This window comes from Hyla sarda, chromosome 7, assembly GCF_029499605.1.
Source record: "Hyla sarda isolate aHylSar1 chromosome 7, aHylSar1.hap1, whole genome shotgun sequence".
In the NCBI taxonomy this organism is placed as follows: Eukaryota; Metazoa; Chordata; class Amphibia; order Anura; family Hylidae; genus Hyla; species Hyla sarda.
The window spans coordinates 221,438,879-221,463,074 of NC_079195.1; the positions used below are offsets into that span (position 1 = coordinate 221,438,879).

Consider the following 24,196-nt stretch of genomic DNA (forward strand, 5'->3'; position numbering starts at 1 on the left):
CGTTACCTCAGCATTTAACCCTCACCCTGGCGTCACGAGTGACATGGGTTAATAAACCCCTGATACCTGCTGCCAAATGTTTAGGGCTTCCATTTCTACACAGTGCACTTTTCGGTAAAAATTATATAGATATAGATATAGATATATTGTAATTTTTACCGAAAAGTGCACTGTGTGATGAATCATTGCCCAGCAGGACCGTATTCAGCAAGAGATTGCTGGACACACTCCATTGCTATCTGACCGGTTGGACCTCTCTGTACTCTACCAGGAATATGCTCCTGATGACCAAATTTATCAAGACCAGATCAAGGACTTGCACAGAAGATACACTTACATACGTCGAACAAGACCAGATGGCAACTGAGAGATAGATAGATAGATAGATATGATTATATATATATATATATATATATATATATATATATATATATATATATATATTCTCTATCTATTACACACACATAAATATATATTTTAGTACTATACTGTAGGTCCGTTAAAATTACAAGGATACCCAATTTATGTAGGATTTGTATTTTTAAAAATGGTAATCTTCTGACCCCTACCTGTACGCCCTGCGTCCTTAACTGGTTGGTTGAATGAATACAATTTAAATATATTTAATTTTTTTTATTTTTCATTCAGAGGAAAATGCAATGGTGACTCTCGATGTGGCCATGGCATATCGAAATGAGATAAACGAACCGTGGACTGAGATTGCGCGTTCCGTAGAACAAAGGAAACTACAGTGCACGTTCCAGGCTGCTAAGGTGACTAGTTTGGGGGGGGGGGGGGGGGGTCTGTTATAGTGCTTCTAGATATAGTTTAAAGAATTTGGGTTCTTCAACTTGGGCCAAGAGCTATGCCAGAGTAACATGTGATGGGTTGATCAGACTACATTAAAGGGGTACTCCGCCCCTAGACATATTATCCCCTATCCAAAGGATAGGGGATAAGATGTCAGAGCGCCGGGGATCGCTGCTGCAGCGCCCCGCTATCATTAGTGCGCAGAGCGAATTCGCTCTGCACGTAATGACTGGCAATACAGGGGCCGGAGCAGCGTGACGTCACGGCTCCGCCCCTCGTGACGTCATGGCCCGCCCCCGTCAATACAAGTCTATGGGAAGATGGCATGAGGGGCGGAGCCATGACGTCACGCTGCTCCGGCCCCTGTATCGCCTGTCATTACACACAGAGCGAACTTGCTCTGCGCAGTAATGATGGCGGGGTGCTGCAGCAGCGATCCCCGGGGTCCCCAGCAGCGGGACCGCGGCGATCTAACATCTTATCCCTTATCCTTTGGATAGGGGATAAGATGCCAGGGGTGGAGTACCCCTTTAAGGGTTTGTAGTCTGTTACCATGGAGACGCATAGGTTTGTGTAAGCCAGTGTTTTTCAACCAGAATGCCTCCAGCTGTTGCCAAACTACAATTCCAAGCATGCCCGGACAGCCTTTGGCTGTCCGGGCATGCTTGGAGTTGTAGTTTTGTGACAGCTGGAGGCACCCTGGTTGAAAAAACACTGGCCAACAGTCCTATGTGTAACACAGTCCACCATGGTAACACTTTTCTGCTATCTTTCTGACTCCGATAGCCAGAATGTGTCAGACCATGCTGGGAGTTGTAGTTTGGCTGAAGAATATTCGTTTTTAAGGTCTCGTGTTCCTTTTTGTTCCAGACCGCAGACAACCAGGGCCGCTTTTACGAGTGCGACGTCCTGCCCCTCATCGAGCTGGGGAATGTGGCGCATAAATATTACCTGGTCAACATCCGCCTTCCCGTGAACGAGAGGAAGAAGATAAACGTGGGCATCGGGGAGATCAATGACCTGCATTTAGTGGTGAGAAATCCTATTTAATATTCCGAACGAATCCCGCGATGAGCTTTCAAAGGAGAATTAGACTGAAATATGAGCGGCCACGGACGCCGTTCCTTCCCGCATGATTCATTTTGTTGAGCGTAAAGATCCTTTTTATAGCTGAGCGATCGCCTCTTCTATCGCTTGGTAATCAGTGGGAAAGGCAAACAAAAAGAACCCAAAAAAAAGAACCCAAAAAAAAATGTTACGCGGCAAAAGATGGCAGTGTCGCCCTGCAGGAGTAGTATTGCATCCCGATAGTCGCACAAAATCCATCTCTGATCAGGGTTTATTTATTTATTTATTTTTTATTTTTTTTGCAACTAATGGGTCATGGTTGTAACCACTTGGGGTGTCGCAGTAGGACCCCATTTAATCTTATTTGCAATGCAGTGCGTCATGGTGATCTTTGGCCGCACGACTATGTCCCGGTCAAAGTTTCCATGCAGCCTTAGACTTGAGCTATTGGCCCTTTGTGCAAACTGGCAATGCAAATTTACACTTTTGATAAAATTGGTAAAACAAATTTAAAAGGTGCATGGGGGTCTGCAAAGTCTCCCCTGACTATAGATGTCAGGTGAGAGAATGATTGGCTTGGATTGTAACATGTCTTGTGGGGGGGGGTAGATATATTAATTTAATATTAAAGGGGTACTCCGGTGAAAACCTTTTTTTTCTTTTAAATAAACTGGTGGCAGAAAGTTAAACATATTTGTAAATTACTTCTAATAAAAAAATCTTAATCCTTCCAGTACTTATTAGCTGCTGAATGCTACAGAGGAAATTCCTTTCTTTTTGGAACACTGATGACATCACGAACACAGTGCTCTCTGCTGACATCTCTGTCCATTTTAGCAACCATGCATAGCAGATGTATGCTAAGGGCAGCATGGTGGCTCAGTGGTTAGCACTGCTGCCTTGCAGTGCTGGGGACTTGGGTTCAAATCCCACTAAGCACAACAATAAATAAAGCGTTATTATTATAATAATGTCAGCAGAGAGAACTGTGCTCGTGATGTCATCAGAGAGCATTCCAAAAAGAAAAGAATTTCCTCTGTAGTATTCAGCAGCTAATAAGTACAGGAAGGATGAAGATTTTTTAATAGAAGTAATTTACAAATATATGTTTAACTTTCTGCCACCAGTTGACTTAAAAGAAAAAAGGTTTTCACCGGAGTACCCCTTTAATAATATTATAATTTTATTTTAATATTAATATAATATAAAATTTATATAATATATTAATATAATATAATTGGACTAACAATATTTTGCAAAGACAAGCTTTCGGGAGTCCTTCCTTTCTTCGAGTCAAAAGCATGAAATGGGGGAAGACCCCCAAAGGCTTGTCTCTACAAAATACCGTTTAGTCCAATAAGATGAGTATCTCTTAAAATAACTCTGGAGACTCTTTGCTTTGAACTCTGCTTTGTGTAGTTCCTCTCTCTATTCCTCCTAGAAATGGGAATAAATTGACAACTGGGCGTTGCCATTCCTCTTGTCAGTAGGGTGTGTCCCCACATATTCACACTCTGTAAGCAGTGATTGGACAGTTTAGGGAAATGGTAACGTCCTGTTGTCCATCTAATCAAATTTTCAGGAGGAGCTACAGAGCTCTAGAAATTTTTTGTTTTGTTAGGAATGCTAGTATAGTCTAAAAATGATAGACAAAAGATACTCTTGAAGCTTTCCTATCAAAGGCCTAGGTCACATGTCCACTGGCCCTATTCCCAAGGTTTTTGGCATGCCAAAGGTCCGACTACCCCTTCCCCAGCATCACCAATCTAACTTAAGGGTACATTCACACCTACAGTATCTTCTGCTTATTTTGTGCAGCTGATTTTGCCACCCATTAACTACAATGGATAGCTAAATCAGATGCAGAAAATATGCAGCAAAAAATATACAGCAGATCCTGTACTTGAGAACGTACCCTTAAAGTGTACCTGTCTCCAACTAAAACTTTTGATATAATGCAGATAATAGCATTAGATGTATATTTGTAATATACATTGATTATAAAATGTGTATATTTTTGGGTGAAAAAAATTGCTGTCCCTGTAGCTATTGTCTGTGTGTGTCTCTATTAGGAGTCCAAAAACAGGAAGTGAGGGCAGGAGAAGCAGGGCTCTGTGCAGGCTCCTGGCTTGTCAATCATCCTGCTGTGTGAGCCAGAGGCATGTCATAGAGCCTCTGTGTACGGAGTCCCCCTCTTGTCCTCTGTGTACGGAGTCCCCCGCTTGTCCTCTGTGTACGGAGTCCCCCGCTTGTCCTCTGTGTACGGAGTCCCCCGCTTGTCCACCCTCACTTCCTGTATTTGGTCTCCTCATAGAGACACACAGGCAATAGCTGTAGGGACAAAAATATACACATTTTTCAACCCATGTATATTAAAAATATACATTATATAAACATTTTTGTTGATGACCGGTACGCTTTAAAAGGATTTTCACCAAAGACGAATGGCATATTGTGTAGACGACAGATGCCGCTCCTTCTCCAATCTTACGTAGAATAAAGCCTGGCACCGGGGGTACTATACTGTATAATTACTTTTTGTCCCTTGTTCAGACCATCTTCCAGAACGGAGGCTTTACCAAAGTGTGGTTTGCTATGAAGACGTTCCTGACCCCGAGCATATTGATCATTATGATCTGGTACTGGAGGAGGATAACCATGATGACTCGGCCCCCAGTCTTACTGGAAAAGTAAGGCCAATTACGTTTTTCTGGTTTCCAGGTTGTGTATGGGCTCTGAATGTATAGGAGTAACGTGTCTCGGGTGCGAAGGGGAATTGTATGGGGCAGATGTTGTAGCCCAGGGGCAAGGTGTTATTAACCCCTAAAATGTTTGTGGCACAAGGGCATGGTTTTCCTGGTAACCACCTTTAACGGTAGTACCGCTATCCCAATTTTAGGCAGCGCAATAATAGTCCAAGACCAAGTAACGGTAGCTTTACTGAGGTAGATGGAAATAGTCTTTACAGCTAGGCCAGGATCCCAGAGAGGTGACCAGTAACACAGAAAGATCTCGAAGCTTGCTGGGACTTGTAGTGACTGTGATAGACTTGAGTTCAGCCATGCAGACTATAATAGACTAGACTTTGGACTGGACTGGGTTGTAGATAGTGACAGCAGACATAGACTTGACTTACTGGAATGTGGCTGTAGGTGGCTTGAGGCCTCCAGATGTGCTGGACACCGGCTCTGAGACGTCTGGTCTTTACTGTATCTCAGCAGGAAGTGTGGTAGAAGAGATTGTAATGGCCGCCCCTCTTATAAAGGGGGCTGAGCCAGAAGCCCATAGGTCAAGCTGCAGGTTAGCTGGTGCTCTCTGGGTAACATAACAAATCATGTGGACACATGATCATGTGACAACCTAAAGGTCCTTTTATCCATAAAATACATAACACTATACCTTTTCATACATTTTACTTTGCGGGAGACACTGCAGGAGAGCCCCTAGGACACAAAGGGACTCAACCTGACAGGGCCTAAGTACTGTACGGGACTATATCCTTTACTGGGACATCACACGTGTGGTAAGCGTTGGGGTGTTGCGGTTCTGTATAATAAAGGGCGCTGTTAACCCTTGTCACTCGTGACACCAGGGTGAGACTTAAAACTCTGTAATGATGCTGGGCCTATCGCCACCCTTCCCAAGAGCGATAGGTGAGTGCAAAATAAATTGTCCACAGCAGTGCTGAACTCAAAACTTGCAGGAATCTTTACTGAAGATTTTCTGTACATGCAGCAACGGTAACAGTCCAGATAAGAGTCTTTACAAACAGCACAGCAGTGATTGACAGATGCTTAGGACCGGAAAGTTCCCTTTAGATTTTGAGGATTGTATTTGCATAGATCCGCTGGATTTAGGGGTTGGATTAGGTCCGGAGATCTTGCAAAGATAGCGGGGAATTGTAAGAACTATCCGTCACTAGCGCAGGCCGAGGCCGCAAGGCTTTGGGCCTAGTAATTTGTCTTGTAAGCTGCGGAGGTCCTACCTCGTCCAAAGTCAGCAACCCAAGAGAGCGACAATATGGTGCAGCTCCCTTATATGGGCAGGGGCTGGCCGTTTTGGATTGGTCCAATCAACAGTCACTCACCGTTACAATGGATTGTGGGTGATCACATGTCCAAAACCACCAAAGGTCCTTTAGCAAAAACCATAGAGTTCTGCAACCCGGTCACATGACCCGCAGGTCCTGCGACGCTAAAACAGTGAGTAATTCCATATACATTTATATAGATAGATAATATTTACAAATATTAAGTGACTAGGGGTCAAATGAGGAAAGCGAACCCCAACAGTCCTAGGGACTCTAATGTTGAGGACTAATTACCAAGGCACAGTATGAAATACGGTGTCTGGACACCACACATGCATAAAACTGAATGGCCTACATGTATGTGACTGCGGTGACAAGATGGCTTCCGTATTGACTGATTCAACATTCTGTCCCCATTGATCCTATTGAGTAATTCTTCCTTTTGTATTTGTTTCTACAGGGTTATCTTCGCCATGGGGATCTCCATGACCTTCATTAACATTCCAGTTGAATGGTTCTCCATTGGATATAACTGGACCTGGATGCTGCTGTTTGGAGATATCCGCCAAGGGATCTTTTACGTGATGCTGCTGTCCTTCTGGATCATCTTCTGTGGTGAACACATGATGGTACGGCTCAGGGACAGTCTCTCTTGGGCCTTCCTTATTCTTGGTGGGGTGTATGAAATCCTTACTCATTGTTCTGTGTTTTAGGACCAGTCTGAAAGGAATCGTATATCTGTCTACTGGAAGCAGGTTGTCCCCATCGCTTTTGGCTCCTGTTGTCTCTTCATCTTTGATATGTGTGAAAGGTAAAGGGTCACATTCTGCTCCTCATGGATTATGTAGATGCCAGCTGCCATATTAAAGGGGTTCTCCCTTGTTTATACAGTTTTTTTTTTTTGTTATTATGTTTGTGTGTTATGTGTGTATAAGTATGTGTTTTTTTTTTATTTATTTTTTTATGTGTGTTGTGATTATGTATATATGTATTTTCTTACCTTTTTGTGAAGATCCGGAAGCTGGCCCCTTTTTCAACCAGCGGCTTGCTGTGTAACCTTGGCCTCCGCCATGTTGTGTTCGGTAAGTGGGATGTCAGGGGGTGGGTTTCTGACGTCCGAGGCAAATCTTTTCTTCCTGTTTCTTCCGTGGCTCAGTGACGAATCTGCGGCCTCTTCCAGCGCATGCGCAGGTAGTTTGTTTGATTATTTTTTTCCCCCTAATTGACAAACTGTCTGCGGATGCGCGAGTATGCAAGTGCTACGCTAACAGCGTAGCGTACGTTAGGTCTACGCTAATGGCGTAGCTTCGCGCAAGTGCAGACAGTTTGTCAATTAGACAAAAAAAACTTTATTGGTGTTAAAAAAAAATATTATAAAATAAAACACTACCTGCGCATGCGCCGGAAGAGGCTGCAGATTCGTCGCTGAGCCACGGAAGAAACAGGAAGAAAAGATTTGTCTCGGACATCAGAGAAACGCACCCCCCCCCCCGACATCCCACTTGCCAAACACAACATGGCGGAGGCTGAGGTTACACAGCAAGCCGCTGGAAGAAAAAGGGCCAGCTTCCGGATCTTCACAAAAGGTAAGAAAATACATATATACATAATCACAACACACCAAAAAAAAAAAAAACATACTTATACACACATAACACACAAACATAATAACAAAAAACAGTATAAACAAGGGAGAACCCCTTTAAGTGGCCATAAGGGATTGGTCATTGGCACCATTAGAACGTGTACAGACATGTCAGTCTTGAATTACACAAATTTTGTCTTCTCCTGAAGGATTAACTGCCTCATACTAGTCAAACCAGTCTCCAAGAGGGCAGAGTTATTCTTAATGCCCCTCAGTATAGAGCGCTGGTTGGCTACATAGCAGACTGGGCTCAGCGGGTAATGATTTACACTGAAGAGACCCAGTTGGTATATGGAGATTTATGTCAGGTAATTCTTCATGGGAGTAAAGTATGCAAATTAGTTTCCTTCCCTCTGCATATTTGCTTATCTCTTTCCCATAAAGCATTGCCACTGATAACTTAAATGTGAGTCCGTATGCTCCCGACCAGAGATGGAAAGGGACAACTTTTCTGTAGCCATTACCTTAGCCCAGGAGTCGGCTGAAGTCAACAATCTGGTTCCCTTGCTAATTTCTGCTTGACATAGTGGTCCTCCACACATGCCAGAGGTCCCCATAATTCCTTAGGAGCTATAGAAGGAATTTACACCCAAAAAACCTGCTAGTTTTAGTTTTAAAGGGGTACTCCGGTGGAATTTTTTTTTCATTTTTTTTTTTTCAAGTCAACTAGTACCGGAAAGATAAACAGATTTGTAAATTACTTCTATTAAAAAATCTTAATCCTTCCAGGACAAAATAGCTGCTGAATACTACAGAGGAAATTCTTTTCTTTTTGGAACACAGAGCTCTCTGCTGACATCCCTAGCACAGTGCTCTCTGCTGACATTTCTGTCCATTTTAGGAGCTGTCCAGAGCAGCATATGTTTGCTATGGGGATTTTCCCCTACTCTGGACAGTTCTTAAAATGGACAGAGATGTCAGCAGAGAGCTCTGTGTTCCAAATTGAAAATAATTTCTTTTGTAGTATTATGTAGCTAATAAGTACTGGAAGGATTAAGATTTTTAAATAGAAGTAATTTACAAATCTGTTTAACTTTCTGGCACCAGTTGATTTAAAAAAAAAAAAAAAAAAAAGTGTTCCACCGGAGTACCCCTTTAAATAACATCACTACCATTTGTTGAGGTTAACGAGACAGACCGGTACACAACAAACCCAGCATGAGGACTGTGTACTCTTAATGAAAGGGGTTTTTAGTGCACATCATACTAGGTAATTGACATTTTTTTTTGTGGTGTGTGTGTGTGTGTGTGTGTGTGTGTGTTTTTTTATTTTATTTTTTGTCTTTAGAACATCTGTTTTCATGTTTCCCATTTTAATTTTCCTGATTTGTTGCTTGTCTTTCCCACAGGGGGGTGCAGCTGAAGAACCCATTCTATAGCATTTGGACCACAGATGTAGGCGCAGAGCTTGCTGTATCCTTCTTTTTTTTTTTTTTTTTTTTTTTTTTTTTTTTTTTTTTTTTTTTTTTTTATATATGGAGCCTTCAAGGTTTTCAACCCCAATAATGGATATTTTCTTGGATGACTTTACAGTGGTGCTAATTCAATTTCTCAGCGGGCCGCAAAATTTTGTTCCGCGGGCCGCAAATTGCCTGCGGGCCGGGAGTTTGAAACCCCTGGTTTACAGGGAACACATCCAAGTAGTGTGTAGGATTTGGGAACATTATATCTATCCCTCAACTTACAATGGCCTCAATATACAATAGTTTCGACATACAATGGTCTATTCTGGACCATTGTAACTTGAAACCAGACTCAACATACAATGTACAGACAATCCAGATCTGTGAAACGTGTCACAACTGGAGGAACTGACCAATCAGAATGGGCATTTTACTGGTAAATCACCTCTATTGCTGAAGTACAAGCACTGAATGGCTGTCTAGTAGCACCCCCTACAGTACATGGAGGAACTACAAGTTCCGTACTACTCCTTACCTGTGCCAGGGTTAGCTGCTCCTTTGGACACCAGGTAAGGGTGGCTCCATTTGGGACACTGCGTGTACTGTACAGGACCCTGAAGAAGCTCCTGTCCTCTACATAAACCATTGTTTCCCAACCAGGGTGCCTCCAGCTGTTTCAAAACTACAACTCCCAGCAGGCCCGGACAGCCAATAGAACCAATTCAGAACCAATTACCAGGTTTTCATAGAGTTCTGGTCTCAACATAGAATGGTTTCAACATACAATGGTCATCCTGGAACCAATTTAATATTGTAACTTGAGGAGGGACCAATAAATAAATATATATATATACACACACAGTGGTCCCTCAAGTTACAATATTAATTTGTTCCAGGACGACCATTGTATGTTGAGACCAGAACTCTATGGAAACCTGGTAATTGGTCCTGAAGCCACCAAAATGTCATCCAAAAAATAGGAAAAGGAGAGGGAGAGACAAATAACTTTTTTTTTTTTTTCATTCTATAATGTTTCCTGAAGAAGCCCTTATAAGAAAACCCATTACCTCCCGTAAAGCTTCTCCAGAGGGTTTTTGCGGACATTGCTGACGCTCCCTGGGGCCTAAAGAGAAAGTGACAATTCCGCCGCTAAATTCATACGAGTGTGAAAAACGTGGTTAATAATTTATTCCTGTTCTATCTCGCATGCAGGAACACAGATTTCATGTCAAGTTCTTGAGCATCAGAGTATTGAAGGGCGAAGCGCAGGGGAGCCGCGGTAATGGGGACAAATAGGGCCTAGGTTTCCAAAGTGTACACCTCCAGCTGTTGTAAAACTACAACTTCCAGCAGGCCCAGACAGCCAACGGCTGTCTGGGCCTGCTGGGAGTTGTAGTTTTGCAACAGCTGGAGGACCACTTTTTACAGGGGGTTGGAGGACTTCCTCCGCCAGACTAAATCTACAACTGCTTCCAGATGTATCTTCTTTATTTTTGTGCTCCAGAACTCGAGACTTTCGTGTCTTGCCTTGAAGCAATGCAGATCGTAGTTGTGCGCAGATGTTGTCCTGACTCAGAATTTAGTCACTGACCAAAATCTTTTCCCTTAATGGACGTTCTCAGATGGCTTTCATTATAGTGGCTGGGATCTGCGCCTGCCTGTACTTCTTATTCCTGTGCTTCATGGTGTATCAGGTCTTTAGGAACATCGGCGGGAAGCGGTCCAGTTTACCGGCAATGAGCAAGGCCCGCAGGCTGCACTATGAGGTGGGTGACGTCAGCCTGCCCCGCGGCGGGGGTCAGATCGGTACAAGACATCTGTCTGAACACAAACAAGGAAGTGCATTCAGAAGTCTGAAGAATGAAAGCCATGACCTCCTGTGGTCTCGTGGAATGCAAAAAATATCCTCGAGTAAACTGGAGGTCTACACGCCCAAAGCAAACATGTACGACGCTCTGGTTGCTTCGTCTTTTAGGTCAAACCCTCACACAAAAAAACACACCAAACCCTATGGTGGATAATAATAAAAATAATAATAATAAAAATATAAAAATAATACAAATATAATAATAATAATATAATATAAAAATAAAAATATAAAAAAATAAAATAAAAATAATAATATAAAAATAATTAATAATAATAATATAAAAATAATTAATGATAGTCTTCATAACAACGACGCAAAAACCTATTGAGACCTAGACATAGTTTGCAGCTTTAATGATATAAGATTCTTGGTATCCTATAACATGTCTTTACTGGAATTGTATTTTATTTATTTATTTATTTATTTTTTTTACCCTTGTTTCTATTGGGTTTTTCTCCTTTTCTTTCTTTTTTGCTGTATTAAAAAATTTTTTTTTATTGATAAAACAATAAATAAACAATTAAAAAAAATAAAAAAAAATAATAATATAATATAAATTAAATAAAAATAATTGTCTCCTTGGCCTGCTTCTTAAAGAGGGTCTAAGGGTCCGATTGGGTTGGGTCTGTTGCAAATGGTTACTGTTGGGTCCCAATGGCCATAATTCACTTGCCTGGGGCCAGTCAGTGAGCCGGTAGTTTTACAAGAATTTAGCAGAGAAAAAAAATTTGTGCTTGGCCCTTTTTTATTTTTTGTCTTCCTTCTGCTAAACTTGATGGAGCCCAACAGCAGTGTAAACGAGGCCTAACAGGGATTGTCCATGCTGGGACCCCCCTGGAGGAGAAACGGAACAGTCAGTGCTTAATTTTCCTGCAGCCCCCACCTCAGGTGAAACAAGGCATTACACCGTGCCCATACACATCAATGAATTATGGGGGAGATTTATAAACACCCATGTAGAGGAAGAGTGATCAGATCGCTTCTTTCATTTTTGACAGGCCTCATTAAAAATATAAGAATGGATCTGATTGGTTGCTATGGGCAACTGCACCACTCTCCCTCTACATGGGTGTTTATAAATCTCCCCCATAATTCATTGATGTGTCTGGGCACAGTGTAATGTACACAGGTTTTGATGAATCTTCCCCAATGTGTAATACAGGGCATCCAGACGACGTGCGCTATTGGTTGAGGTCCCCATTCTAAGGGAGGAGGATCCTGAACAGGAGACGCCTCACCACTCAGAATTCCCAAATGGGCCTCATTCACATGGCAGAATCCGTGGCAAAAATTCCGCCCATGAATTCGGTTGCAGCAGAGTTCCATTATTTTCAATGGTAGTCTGCTGCACCCTGCTCAAAGATACTTATTTTTGATTCCAGCCTCTGCAGAAAGAATTGACCGGTCGATTCGTTCTGCGGAATCCTCTTGGAAATACTTTGCCTTCTGAGGAGACTGCACGTTTCTGAGCGGTCCTAACGCTGGAATGTTCTGCCAATACCTGCGGAATGTCCACCCCGGAGTTTTCCAGGCAGACATTCTACTGTGTGAACTTACCCATAGGGTTTGTGAACTTGTCATTCCTTTTTATACAGTCATCAGGGTGGTCCCAGAAGTGCGTCTCTTCATGAATAGTTTAAGGGCTCGTTCACACTAGCCTATTTCCTTCCAAACTCAGTGTTTCCTGCTTCTTAAAATCCGCCGCTGCAGATCCTATTGACTTCAATGGTCTGTGGTGTATTTTCTCCAGTTTCTGAGGTCATGGCCACCAACAGGACCCAATGAGCTGCCCAGCACATTAAGGGTCACTTTCATTTGCAGTTGGCCATTGGTGTCCATAAGTTTATTTAAAACCTTCTATGTTTCACTGTTCATGGAAAATCTTTGCTAGGAATATAAAAAGTAGGGTCTTTTGGAGCCCCCAAGTGCACCACTAAACCAGCCAGTAACTAGGCCTGTTTCTAGATATTCATAGGTCTCCCTTAAATCCGCTTGGAATATTCTCGTGAGACAATCCCGGGCCGCAGTGCTGGAGATGTTACTGCACAACATTTCTGGGCTGATTGATTGATTTTGAGCTTTGTTACTGCATGGGAGACCTATAAATATTTATAAGCCGGCCTTCTTACAGGGGTGGGCGGGTGTAGCAATGCATTTGGGGTTGGGTAACATCCCTGTGCACCAAAGACTCTAACGTTCCTTCATTAAAAAGGAATATGCAGCTTAAAGGAGATATCCAGTGCTGGAAAAAGTATCCCCCTATCCTAAGGATAGGGGATAAGTTTCAGATCGCAGGGGTTCGACCGCTGCGCCCAATCCACCATGATATCCTGTACGTGGCCCCGGCATCCCGCGGGAAGGGGGGGGGGGGTGTTGACCACCGCAGATAGCGGGTGTCGACCACCGCATGAAGCGGTGCAGTTGCCCAATACAACTCTATGCTGCCTTCGGCAATCTCCGGCTCTGCCATAGCGCTGTATTGAGGGGCCATGTTGGCTGCCGCTTCGTGTAGTGGTTGACACCTGCTATCTGGCCAGCGAGCCGGAGCCCCGTACAGGAAATCGTGTGGGGGCCCCAGCGGTCTGACCACCGCAATCTGAAACTTATCCCCTGTCCTTAGGATAGGGGATACGTTTTTCAGCACTGGCCTACCCCTTTAAAGGCGCGAATAACCAATTTCAGTGGGTTAGTATGGGCTGTTCTGCTGACAGAATGCCTTCAATGGCCCATCACATCCAGACGTAAAGTTTTGTGCACTCATACAGCCGTTTTATCCCGGAGATCAAAAGAACTCTATGGTAGAAACTTTTTATTATTTGGAGGTAAAATGGCCATTGAGGTTAAAAAAAAATAAAAAATAAAAATAAAATAAAAATTCATATGTGCAGTTGCCCATAGCAACCAATGTTTGATAAATCGCCCTCGTTGTACACCCTGCCTACACAATGGCCATCTGATGTCTTGACGGTTCTTGTCCATTAACACTTTCTGTATATTTTGTAGGGGCTGATATTTAGGTTCAAGTTCCTGATGATCATCACCCTGGCCTGCGCCGCGCTGACAACTGTGTTCTTCATCACTACCCAGGTGAGCGGCTTATTGATCACCTTGTACCATGTTGTGGACCTTTTTAGAAACGTGGCTATAAGGGCCCATGTACACTGCGGACCATCTGCCGGGAGAAATTCTGGGTGAAGATTCCTTGTACAGCAGGCACCACTGTAATGAAGCGGGGCTGTGACCATGCAGACATGCGCCATCCCCACTGACAAGCAGTTCCTCGTGGTATTCAGCTGAAAGAATGAGCAGACTTATTTTTTGGGTGGAATTTGAAATTCGGCAGTGTGCACAATGTAACAGTATCCCAGTGAAGACAATAGAAGGCTGCTGTATCGGAATATTCACCTGGAATTCCTCTGGGTGGAAGTTCCATAGTGCGCATGGGGCCTTGGGGTCTATTCACACGGTGGAATTTTCGCTTGCGGAATTTAAAGGGGTACTTGCGGAATTTAATGTTAAAGGGGTACTCCCGGTGGAATTTTTATTTCTTTTTAAATTAACTTTGAGGCACCAGTTGAACAGATTTGTAAGCTATGTGGTGAATGAAGGGTCTGGTAATATTAACCCTTAATTGTCGTGATGCCAGGGTGTGGTTTGCTTAGTATGAGAGGTCCTGCCGCCAACCAGCCCACAAATGGCAGGGATAATAAACGGAATGTCCACAGCAGAATTTGAGATAACTGGAAACTTTTACTTGAACTTTTATGCAACAGTCTTTACAATGAAACCGTTTCTCTTGAGGTAACTGGGATGCAGGTTCCTCACAGGCTTTGCTGGGACTTGTAGTAATGAGCTTTATATAGGCCACCGTGCTGCTAATTATAAGATTTGAGTAGAATAGTAGTCACACAGGATTTGTAGGTTTGAGCTTTATAACTCACGGTTTTAGTGGCTGCTGGTTCTTTAGGCTTTGGCCTAGTTGTGATGAGATTGAAGACATGCTGATTGTGCTTCTTTAATGTCCAGGTCTCAAGAGTGCAGAAAAAAGAGTGAATTTAGTGATTACAGCCCTTTTATATAATAGGGGGCTGGACTAAGCTCATTGGCCAGCAAACCTGTAAGTCCTGAACCCAGTGAACTCTGGGTACATCACATGACCCAGGAAGGTCCTTAAACATATGTACATTCTCAATTGTAGATCACATGACCTGGGAAGGTCATATACATTTATTATACCTATACATTAAATAAGACATGTAAATACAATTGAGGTGACCAAGGGGGAAGCCCTCCAGGAGAACTTTCTGGCATCAGTTGATGATGATAATACAAAAAAAAAAGTTTCCACCGGAGTACCCCTTTAAATGAAAACACACTGTGAACTTAGACTAAACGACACCCATGGATCTCAGTTAGCGGTGGCCACAAGGGTGTAGCTCTAGCGTTAGGGTCTCCACAAATCCAGCCTGAAGTGTTCAGCTGCCGCACAGGATTGGTGGGTGTATGTGGCCATAGCTCCGTGCTGTGAGGTTTTTCTATTGCACTCAAGTAATGTTGTTTTATTCCCAGGTATCTGAAGGGAACTGGAAATGGGGCGACTACAATATAGAACTGAACAGCGCTTTCTTCACCGGCATCTATGGCATGTGGAACCTCTACGTCTTCGCTCTCATGTTCCTGTACGCGCCGTCCCACAAGAACTACGGAGATGATCAAACAAGTGGTAAGGGGGTGAAATGCGTCATAACAGGAGGGTTGAAGGATATGGACAATTTCCAACCAGTTTTTATGTATATATTATATAATATAAAAATATATTATATAAATAAAAACCTGAGTAGATGACTAGAGATGAGTGAACTTACAGTAAATTCGATTCGTCACGAACTTCTCGGCTCAGCAGTTGATGACTTATCCTGCGTAAAACTAGTTCAGCCTTCAAGGGGCTCCGGTGGGCTGGAAAAGGTGGATAAATTCCTAGGAAAAAGTCTCCTAGGACTGTATCCACCTTTTCCAGCCCACCGGAGCACCTGAAAGCTGAACTAATTTATGCAGGAAAAGTCATCAACTGCCGAGCCGAGAAGTTCGTGACGAATCGAATTTACTGTAAGTTCGCTCATCTCTATAGATGACGTCTATACAGATGTCCCGTGGTATCAGACAAATCCTCCCTGTCTGAGCTGGTGGCTTGTGGCAGCATGTTGGGCTGTAACTGGCATCTTGAATAGGACTTTCTTGTTGCATTTATTATCTCTACCCATGATAACTAATTTATCATTTTTTAATTTGTCATGCGGTAGAGCAGATTTTATCTTCTGCAGAGCAAGCGCATCTCTGCTGCCCTCTACCTGCCACTAAGGGATAGCATTCTGCCTATAAACTGTGAAGGCAGAAAGATGTGATACCACTGCAGGCAGAAGAATTGGCACTTAAAGGGGTACTCTGTCCAAAAGATAGAGGGGGGACCCCCACAATCTCTGATGCAGCACCCCAGACACTGAGCGAACTTCACTGCGTGCCGGATGACTGGCGATGCGAGGTGGAGGCTTGTGACGTCACGGTTGCGCCCCCTCAATGCAAGTCTATGGGAGGGACTTGACAGCAGACTCGCCCCCTCCCATAGACTTGCATTGAGGGGGCGTGGGCGTGACATCACTAGCGGGGCGTGGCCATAAGCTCACAAGCTTCCTCCGCTCTAAGTGAACGCCTGGTGCAGCAGGGAGATTGCAGGGGTCCCCAGGGGGGGAAATAGTTGTGAAATTCTACATTTTAATGTCCTAACCATATATAACATGCATTTTAATTTATGCATGCAATGTAAGGTATACAGCGAATGCATTGTTACATTGACATACTGTATACAGGAAGACTCAGAAGTACAGAAATCCCTATACAATGAATGTAGTCATTCTGTTAATGAACAGCTGGATGACCAAAGGACGACTACAGCTGTAGTAACAGCAATCACTGTTCGGGCCTCATTCAGCTTAAAAAAAAAATATATATTTTTTTTAAATAAAAATTTATTTATTTTTTTTAAACGCTGAAAAGCAAAGAGCGTCTTAAAGGGGTACTCCGCCCCTAGACATCTTATCTCCTATCCAAAGGATAGGGGATAAGATGTCAGATCGCCGCGGTCCCGCTGCTGGGGAGCCCCGGATCCCCGCCGCGGCACCACACTCATTACAGCACAGAGCGAGTTCGCTCTGCACGTAATGACAGGGGCCGGAGCATCGTTACGTCACGACTCCGCCCCTCGTGACATCACGGCCCGCCCCTTTCAATACAAGTCTATGGGAGGGGGTGTGGCGGTCATCACGCCCCCCTCCCATAGACTTTCATTAACGGGATGGGCCGTGATGTCACGAGGGGCGGAGCCATGACATCGTGCTGCTCCGTCCCCCGTATCGCCCGTCATTACGCACAGAGCGAACTCTCTCTGTGCTGTAATGAGAGTGGGGGTGCCGCAGCGGGGATCCCAGGGCTCCCCAGCAGCGGGACCACGGCGAGCTGATATCTTATCCCCTATCCTTTGGATAGGGGATAAGATGTCTAGGGGCGGAGTACCCCTTTAAAAGTAAGGAAACTCCCATATGAATTACTGGCAAATGGCTGTCCGAGCATGCTGGAAGTTGTAGTTTTCCAACAGCTGGAGGCACACTAGTTGGAAAACACTGAGTTACATGAACAAAAGGGGCAGTGTGAGCACAACTTTTTATAGTGAAATAGAACTGGAAAAACTTGAGCAATTAATTAATTTATTTTTCACAATTTTGCAACATGGGGGGAGAATTTGTAAGTTTGCCCACTAAAGAAGGCTGTGGGGTTAAAAAAAAAAAAAAAAAAAAAAAAAAAAAAAAAGTGTGTATGTATATATGTGTGTGTATATATATTATAATATATGATGTATATGTGTGTGTGTATGTATATGTGTGTATATATATATATATATATATATATATATATATATATATATATATATATATATATATATATATATATATTATAATAAAAAAAATTATATATTATTAAATAAACTTTGAGTGGAGTAGACTCGTGAATATATCGGCACTTTGAAGACCACTGATGTAGAGTGGTCTAGAGCAAACTGTGGCCCTCCAGATGTTGTAAAACTACAACTCCCAGCATGCCCGGACAGCCAACGGCTGTCCGGCATGCTGGGAATTGTAGTTTTGAAACATCTGGAGGGCCACAGTTTGAAGACCACTGATCTAGAGTCAGGTTTGCAAAAAATCACTGGAGATACACGAATGTTAAAAATTTGCAACTTTTTTTGTTTTGTTTAAAAAATATACACCAAAATGAAGACCAAATCTAATGATAAATTCCCCCTATAGGGGGAGATTTCTCAAAACCTGTCCAGAGGAAAAGTTTCTGAGTTGCCCCTAGCAACCAATCAGATCGCTTCTTTCATTTTGCAGAGGCCTTGTTAGAAATGAAAGCAGCGATCTGATTGGTTGCTATGGGCAACTGGGCAACTTTTCCTCTGGACAGGTTTTGAGAATTCCCCCCTCCCCCCCCCCCCCCCCCCCCCATAGTCTTTTTGCATCAAAAATAAGTTTAGAATGAATAGTGCGCTGCTACAAAAATACATGCATGGCATTGCTCCAATTGTAATGACGCCTCGCATAAAGACAACATGGTAATTATACTTAATTGAAGTCAATTGGGGCTTAGCACACATATCATTTGTATTACGGTAAATGGTGGGACCGCGGGGTGTAGGTGGAGGGGCAGGATGGTATTAACCCCAGGGGCAAGGTGTTATTAACCTCTACTGTTCGTGACGCCAGAGTGGGATATCTCCGCTATCCCAATGGCTAGGCAGTGAAATGAGTCCACGACTAGGTTGTAGTTTAACAGAGGCTTTACTGAGGTTGTTAAAGACTTTGGGATTCTGACAGAGCTGTAGAGAGTCTACCAGTAACAAGGAAAGGGCCCTGCAGCTTGCTGGGACTTGCAGTACTTTTGGGTCAGACTTCAATACAGCCACTCTAACTTACTAGAATTGTGTGGTGACCCACGGGTGTAAGGCTGGTCCACAGGTGTAGCGGTGTGAGTGGTGGGATCAGATGGTATTAACCCTGGGGGCAAGATGGTATTAACCCCTAGTGTTCTTGACGCCAGTGTGGTTTTAGGGTTCCGGAACACCACACGCCCGGCTTCTCGGCTATTCCAGTTGCCAATAGTGAAATGAGTCCACAACCAGTTATGGTCAAACGGAGGCTTTACTGAGTATAAGATAGATGGAATTCTCTTCACAGCAGGCTGTGTTCACATCACGTTTTTAAACTACGGTTCCCGCATACGTTTTCTATCAAAAACCGTATGGGGAAAAAAAAAACGGATGGAACAGTATGGGGGAAAAAGTAAACCCGTATGCGTTAAACAGTATACGGTTTTTAAAAATGCATACAGTTCCGTCCGTTTTTATTAAAAAAAAAAAAAAAAAAAAAAAGTTTTTGAAAATTCTGTCCATTTTTAATCTGAGGGGGTCTTGGATGGGGACTTTAGATTGCAAATGCGCATGTGCAAAGAAACGCATACGGTTTCGCCGTATGGAACCGTATACATGTGCGTTTCCCATTGACGTCCATGTTAAAAATAAATTAAATAAATTAAAAAAAAAAAAAAAACAGTTTTTAAACCAGAATCAAAACTGTGGTTGAACAAACACGGGTTGGAGTACTGTTGAAAACTGTATATTGCAAGCAAACCGTACGCATCAGGGTGCATACTGTTTGCAATTCTTTGCTTATGCATACCGTTTTCAATACCGTTCCATACATTTTCACTAATGCAAACGTAAGCGGGAACCGTAGTTGAAAAAAACATGATGTGAACCCAGCCTTAGGCCAGATTTCCCAGAGAGGTGGCCAGGACCCCGAAGGACCTCGCAGCTTGCTGGACCAATATACTTGTAATTAACTTGACTTGAGACAGGACTTCACTAGTTTTCAGTGACAGCAGACATAGACTTGAGACTTACTGGAATGACTGTAGCTTTTGGGATCTTCCAGATGCTGATCACTTGCCCTGTGATCTCTGGTGTTAACTGTTCCTCAGCAAAGATCATAAGAGTGAATAGTAATGGCCGCCCTGTTATATAGTGAGGGGGACTGGACTAAAGCCCATTGGTCAAGCTGCGGGTCTTAGGTTAAGCTGGTGCTCTCTGGGAGAACATGTGACAACAAATCATGTGACTGCATAACATAACATAACGTGACAGACTTACACAGTTCCTTGAGACCTCCCACAGGTCCTCTGCTCTGTCTATACATGAGACTGTCTAGGCATTAAAGTGATCTACACAACATTTCACTAGGGGTGAGCTGGATATACTCTTGGACTGTGCTAATACACAACATTCTGGAACAATGGGGAGACCCTGCAGGGTAGCCCCCAGGTCACTGAGGGACTCAACCTGACAGGGCCTAAAGATAGTACAGGACCATGTCCTGTACTGGGACATCACAATTGACTTGACTTTTTGGTAGAGACAGCAGACATAGATGAGATGACTTACTGACAATGTGGCTGGTGTGCAGGCTTTGTGGCCTCCAGGGGTACGGGACACAGGATCTGTGCTTTGCTCTTCCTCAGCAGAAAGAGAGAGAGAGATTGTAAAGGGCCGCCCCTCTTATAAAGGGGGGGGGGGGGGGGGGGGCTGAGCTAAAAGCCCATAGGTCAAGCTGCAGGTCATGTGCTTTACTGGTGCTCTCTGGGTAGCGTGATAATGTAACATCTCACAGGTCCTTTAGACAATTGCATTAGTCCTCCAAAGGTCTTTTATACTGACTATACATATAGTACAATAAGTAACATTAAAATAACAGCAGGGGAGACACTGCAGGAGAGCCCCCCAGGTCGCTGGGGGACTCAACCTGAGAGGGCCTAAGTGTAGTGCAGGACCATGTCATGTACTGGGACAATATATATATACTATGTATATATAGATGTCATGTACTGGGACAATATATATATTATTACATTACAGACCAAAGGTTTGGACATCTCCTTCAGAGTTTTCTTTATTTTGATGACTATGAATATTGTTAATTCAGTTTTGATGCTTTCAATGTGAATCAACACATGTGGAATTATAGACATAACAAAAATGTGTGAAACAACTGAAAATGTGTCATATTCTAGGGTCTTCAAAGTGGCCACCTTTTGCTTTGATTACTGCTTTGCACACTCTTGGATTCTCTTGATGAGCTTCAAGAGGTAGTCACCTGAAATGGTCTTCCAACAGTCTTGAAGGAGTTCCCAGAAATGCTTAGCACTTGTTGGCCCTTTTTGCATTCACTCTGCGGTCCAGCTCACCCCAAACCATCTGGATTGGGTTCAGGTCCGGTGACTGTGGAGGCCAGGTCATCTGGCGCAGCACCCATCACTCTCCTTCTTGGTCAAATAGCCCTTACACAGCCTGGAGGTGTTTGGGGTCATTGTCCTGTTGAAAAATAAATGATGGTCCAACTAAACGCAAACCGGATGGAATAGCATGCCGCTGCAAGATGCTGTGGTAGCCATGCTGGTTCAGTATGCCTTCAATTTTGAATAAATCCCCAACAGTGTCACCAGCAAAGCCCCCCCCCCCCCCCAACCATCACACCACCTCCTCCACACCAGCACACCTCCTCCTCCACACCAGCACACCTCCTCCTCCACACCAGCACACCTCCTCCTCCACACCAGCACACCTCCTCCTCCACACCAGCACACCTCCTCCTCCACACCAGCACACCTCCTCCTCCACACCAGCACACCTCCTCCTCCACACCAGCACACCTCCTCCTCCACACCAGCACACCTGTGAAGTGAAAACCATTTCAGGTGACTACCTCTTGAATCTCAACAAGAGAATGACAAGTGTGCAAAGCAGTAATCAAAGCAAAAGGTGGCTACTTAGAAGAACCTAGAATATGACAGATTTTCAGTTTTTTCACACTTTTGTTATGTCTAAAATTCCACATGTGTTAATTCATAGTTTTGATGCCTTTAGCCAAAGGGTGTCTGGGCATGCTGGGAGTTTTAGTTTTGCAACAGCTGGAGGCCCCTTGATTGGAAAACGCTGGGCTAAATCAAAGAGACAAAGAAAAGGACAAATTTTCCCATCATTACTATGTTCCGTTGCTCTTTTCCCGCAGGTGGAGCTGCCGTGAGTAGCGCTGAGGAGCTTCAGCTGACGACGACAATCACCCATGCGGATGGACCCACAGAACTCTACCGGCTGGCGGGCAAAGAGGCCCAGGAATAACCCAACCCCCCCCCACATGCGTTGATAGGGCAGGCTCCATGTAGACATTTTCTAGTTTTAATATCCCACTATTAAAATGTTGCATCCGATAGCCTTCCTTACATTTCTCCTATTTATAGCTGGATTTCTCGCTTAGAGGAGTGGCAGAACATTTATTGTAATGTAGCCTTTTTTTTATAAATATATATATATTATGTTGGTGCGGAGTGCTCACTTACACTGGTGGATTTACTACTATTTTTATTTTTTGTTGCTGCTGAATTTGTCCATCAGACCCCGGTATTGCATTTGCTCTGGGTTTCATTATTACTATTATGATTATTTTTATTTTTTTATATAGTGAAGGAGCAATTCACTGGGAACAATACTCACGATTTTACAAGCGTATACTGCCTCGTGTTCTTAAGCAATATCTGATAAGCAATAAAACATTCTTTTTGTATTTTTATGGTGTTTTTGTTTCTATTGTTACCTCCTTGAGCCACTAGGAGTTTGTTGCAGAAACAGAGCCTATTTTATTTTTTATATTTGCTATCACAGTTCCGCCAATGTAAGTGAATATCGCAATACCAGACACAACCTATGGGCAAGAGTGGCTTTGGAACAAAGTCTAAACACCTGATAGTCCCTTAAAGGGGTACTCTGCCCCTAGACCCAGTAAGTGCCTACTGCATTCGCCTGCGCTGGAAGACCTATGCATCGGTGAAATCTGCCTTATAAATGTGGCGCACGCTGTAGGCTGCGACTTTGCACATATCCTAGCAAAATCTACCAAAACCTTCCAGCTATTGTGAAAAATATCTTCCAGCACTGATGATATGTAAATCAGGGCATGCTGGGAGTTGTAGTTTTTTGCAACAGCTGTGGACCATTGATACAGTATGTTAGCCAATTATTTCTACTTATTTTGCAATTCGTTGTGTTGCTGCCATCTAGTGGTGATATAAAGTTATTACAGGACCCTTTTGTAACCGATAACTTTTTTTTTTTAGGTTCTGTTTGTATCACATTTATGAACAGTGCTAGAAATGTGCACCTGGAAAACTCCCAGCATGTACTATAAAGTATAATTCACCCATCGTATCAGACGAATGTCATTATGGCATACATCAGACTGTTATGAAGGTTGTTTGGAAGTCTATTAGAATACATCCTGTATTATACTCCAGAGCTGTACTCACTATTCTGCTGGTGAGGTCACTGTGTACATACATCACATTACTTATCCTGTACTGATCCTGAGTTATATCCTGTATTATACTCCAGAGCTGTACTCACTATTCTGCTGGTGAGGTCACTGTGTATATACATTACTTATCCTGTACTGATCCTGAGTTATATCCTGTATTATACCCCAGAGCTGCACTCACTATTCTGCTGGTGGGGTCACTGTGTACATACATTACATTACTTATCCTGTACTGATCCTGAGTTATATCCTGTATTATACTCCAGAGCTGTACTCACTATTCTGCTGGTGAGGTCACTGTGTACATACAAGAGGCCTCCCTGCTCCACTTGTTCTCTGCAGAAGGTTTAATAAATCTCCATTTTTTTTTCTGTAAAGTGACCCAACTTATTGTGGTAGATGAGAATGTGCGCAGACAATTTAAGCAGTTTACATGTGAAGGCTTTTTAGGCTCGGTACATACCACACTTGACAAGTAGGTGGCGCTATATAATTGGAGATGACATCTAACCTCAGTTAAAGGGGCTATATGGTGAAATGTTTTATTGTACTACTGTCCCCAGCATTCATTAACCCCTCCCTTTCTCTGCTCCCTCGAAGCCTCTGGTGTCAGGACACCCTGTCTCTGTCCGGTCTGCTTCCCATAGTCAGCCATGACCTGTGATTGGTGAGCAGCACTGTCAGGGCCGGCCTTAGGTGTTCAGGCGCCCTGTGCAAGCTAACCTTGAATATAATACTGCCACACATGCATACACATCATATATACATATACACCCCCTCTGTGTCCTCATCACCCCCAAAACCCCTGCCAAACCCCTCCTCATCACTACTATTACCCCCCCCCTGCACCTCTCAGTACCCCCATGCACCTCTCATTACTCCCATATGCCCCCCTGCACC

The 24,196-nt window shown here is 43.5% G+C and overlaps 1 protein-coding gene across 1 annotated transcript in view; it reads left to right on the plus strand.

The window, feature by feature from the left end:
• The window catches only part of WLS (Wnt ligand secretion mediator), a 40,597-nt gene extending 18,042 nt beyond the window's left edge, over positions 1–22,555 (plus strand). The window contains exons 3-12 of the mRNA XM_056532765.1: positions 649–773; positions 1,681–1,842; positions 4,432–4,568; positions 6,369–6,537; positions 6,622–6,719; positions 8,903–8,966; positions 10,579–10,722; positions 13,830–13,913; positions 15,396–15,549; positions 21,998–22,555. Of these exons, the coding sequence (XP_056388740.1) occupies positions 649–773; positions 1,681–1,842; positions 4,432–4,568; positions 6,369–6,537; positions 6,622–6,719; positions 8,903–8,966; positions 10,579–10,722; positions 13,830–13,913; positions 15,396–15,549; positions 21,998–22,107 (1,247 nt within the window). The 3' untranslated portion in view covers positions 22,108–22,555. The remainder of the gene's footprint in view (positions 1–648; positions 774–1,680; positions 1,843–4,431; positions 4,569–6,368; positions 6,538–6,621; positions 6,720–8,902; positions 8,967–10,578; positions 10,723–13,829; positions 13,914–15,395; positions 15,550–21,997) is intronic.
• Positions 22,556–24,196: the final 1,641 nt, after the last annotated feature.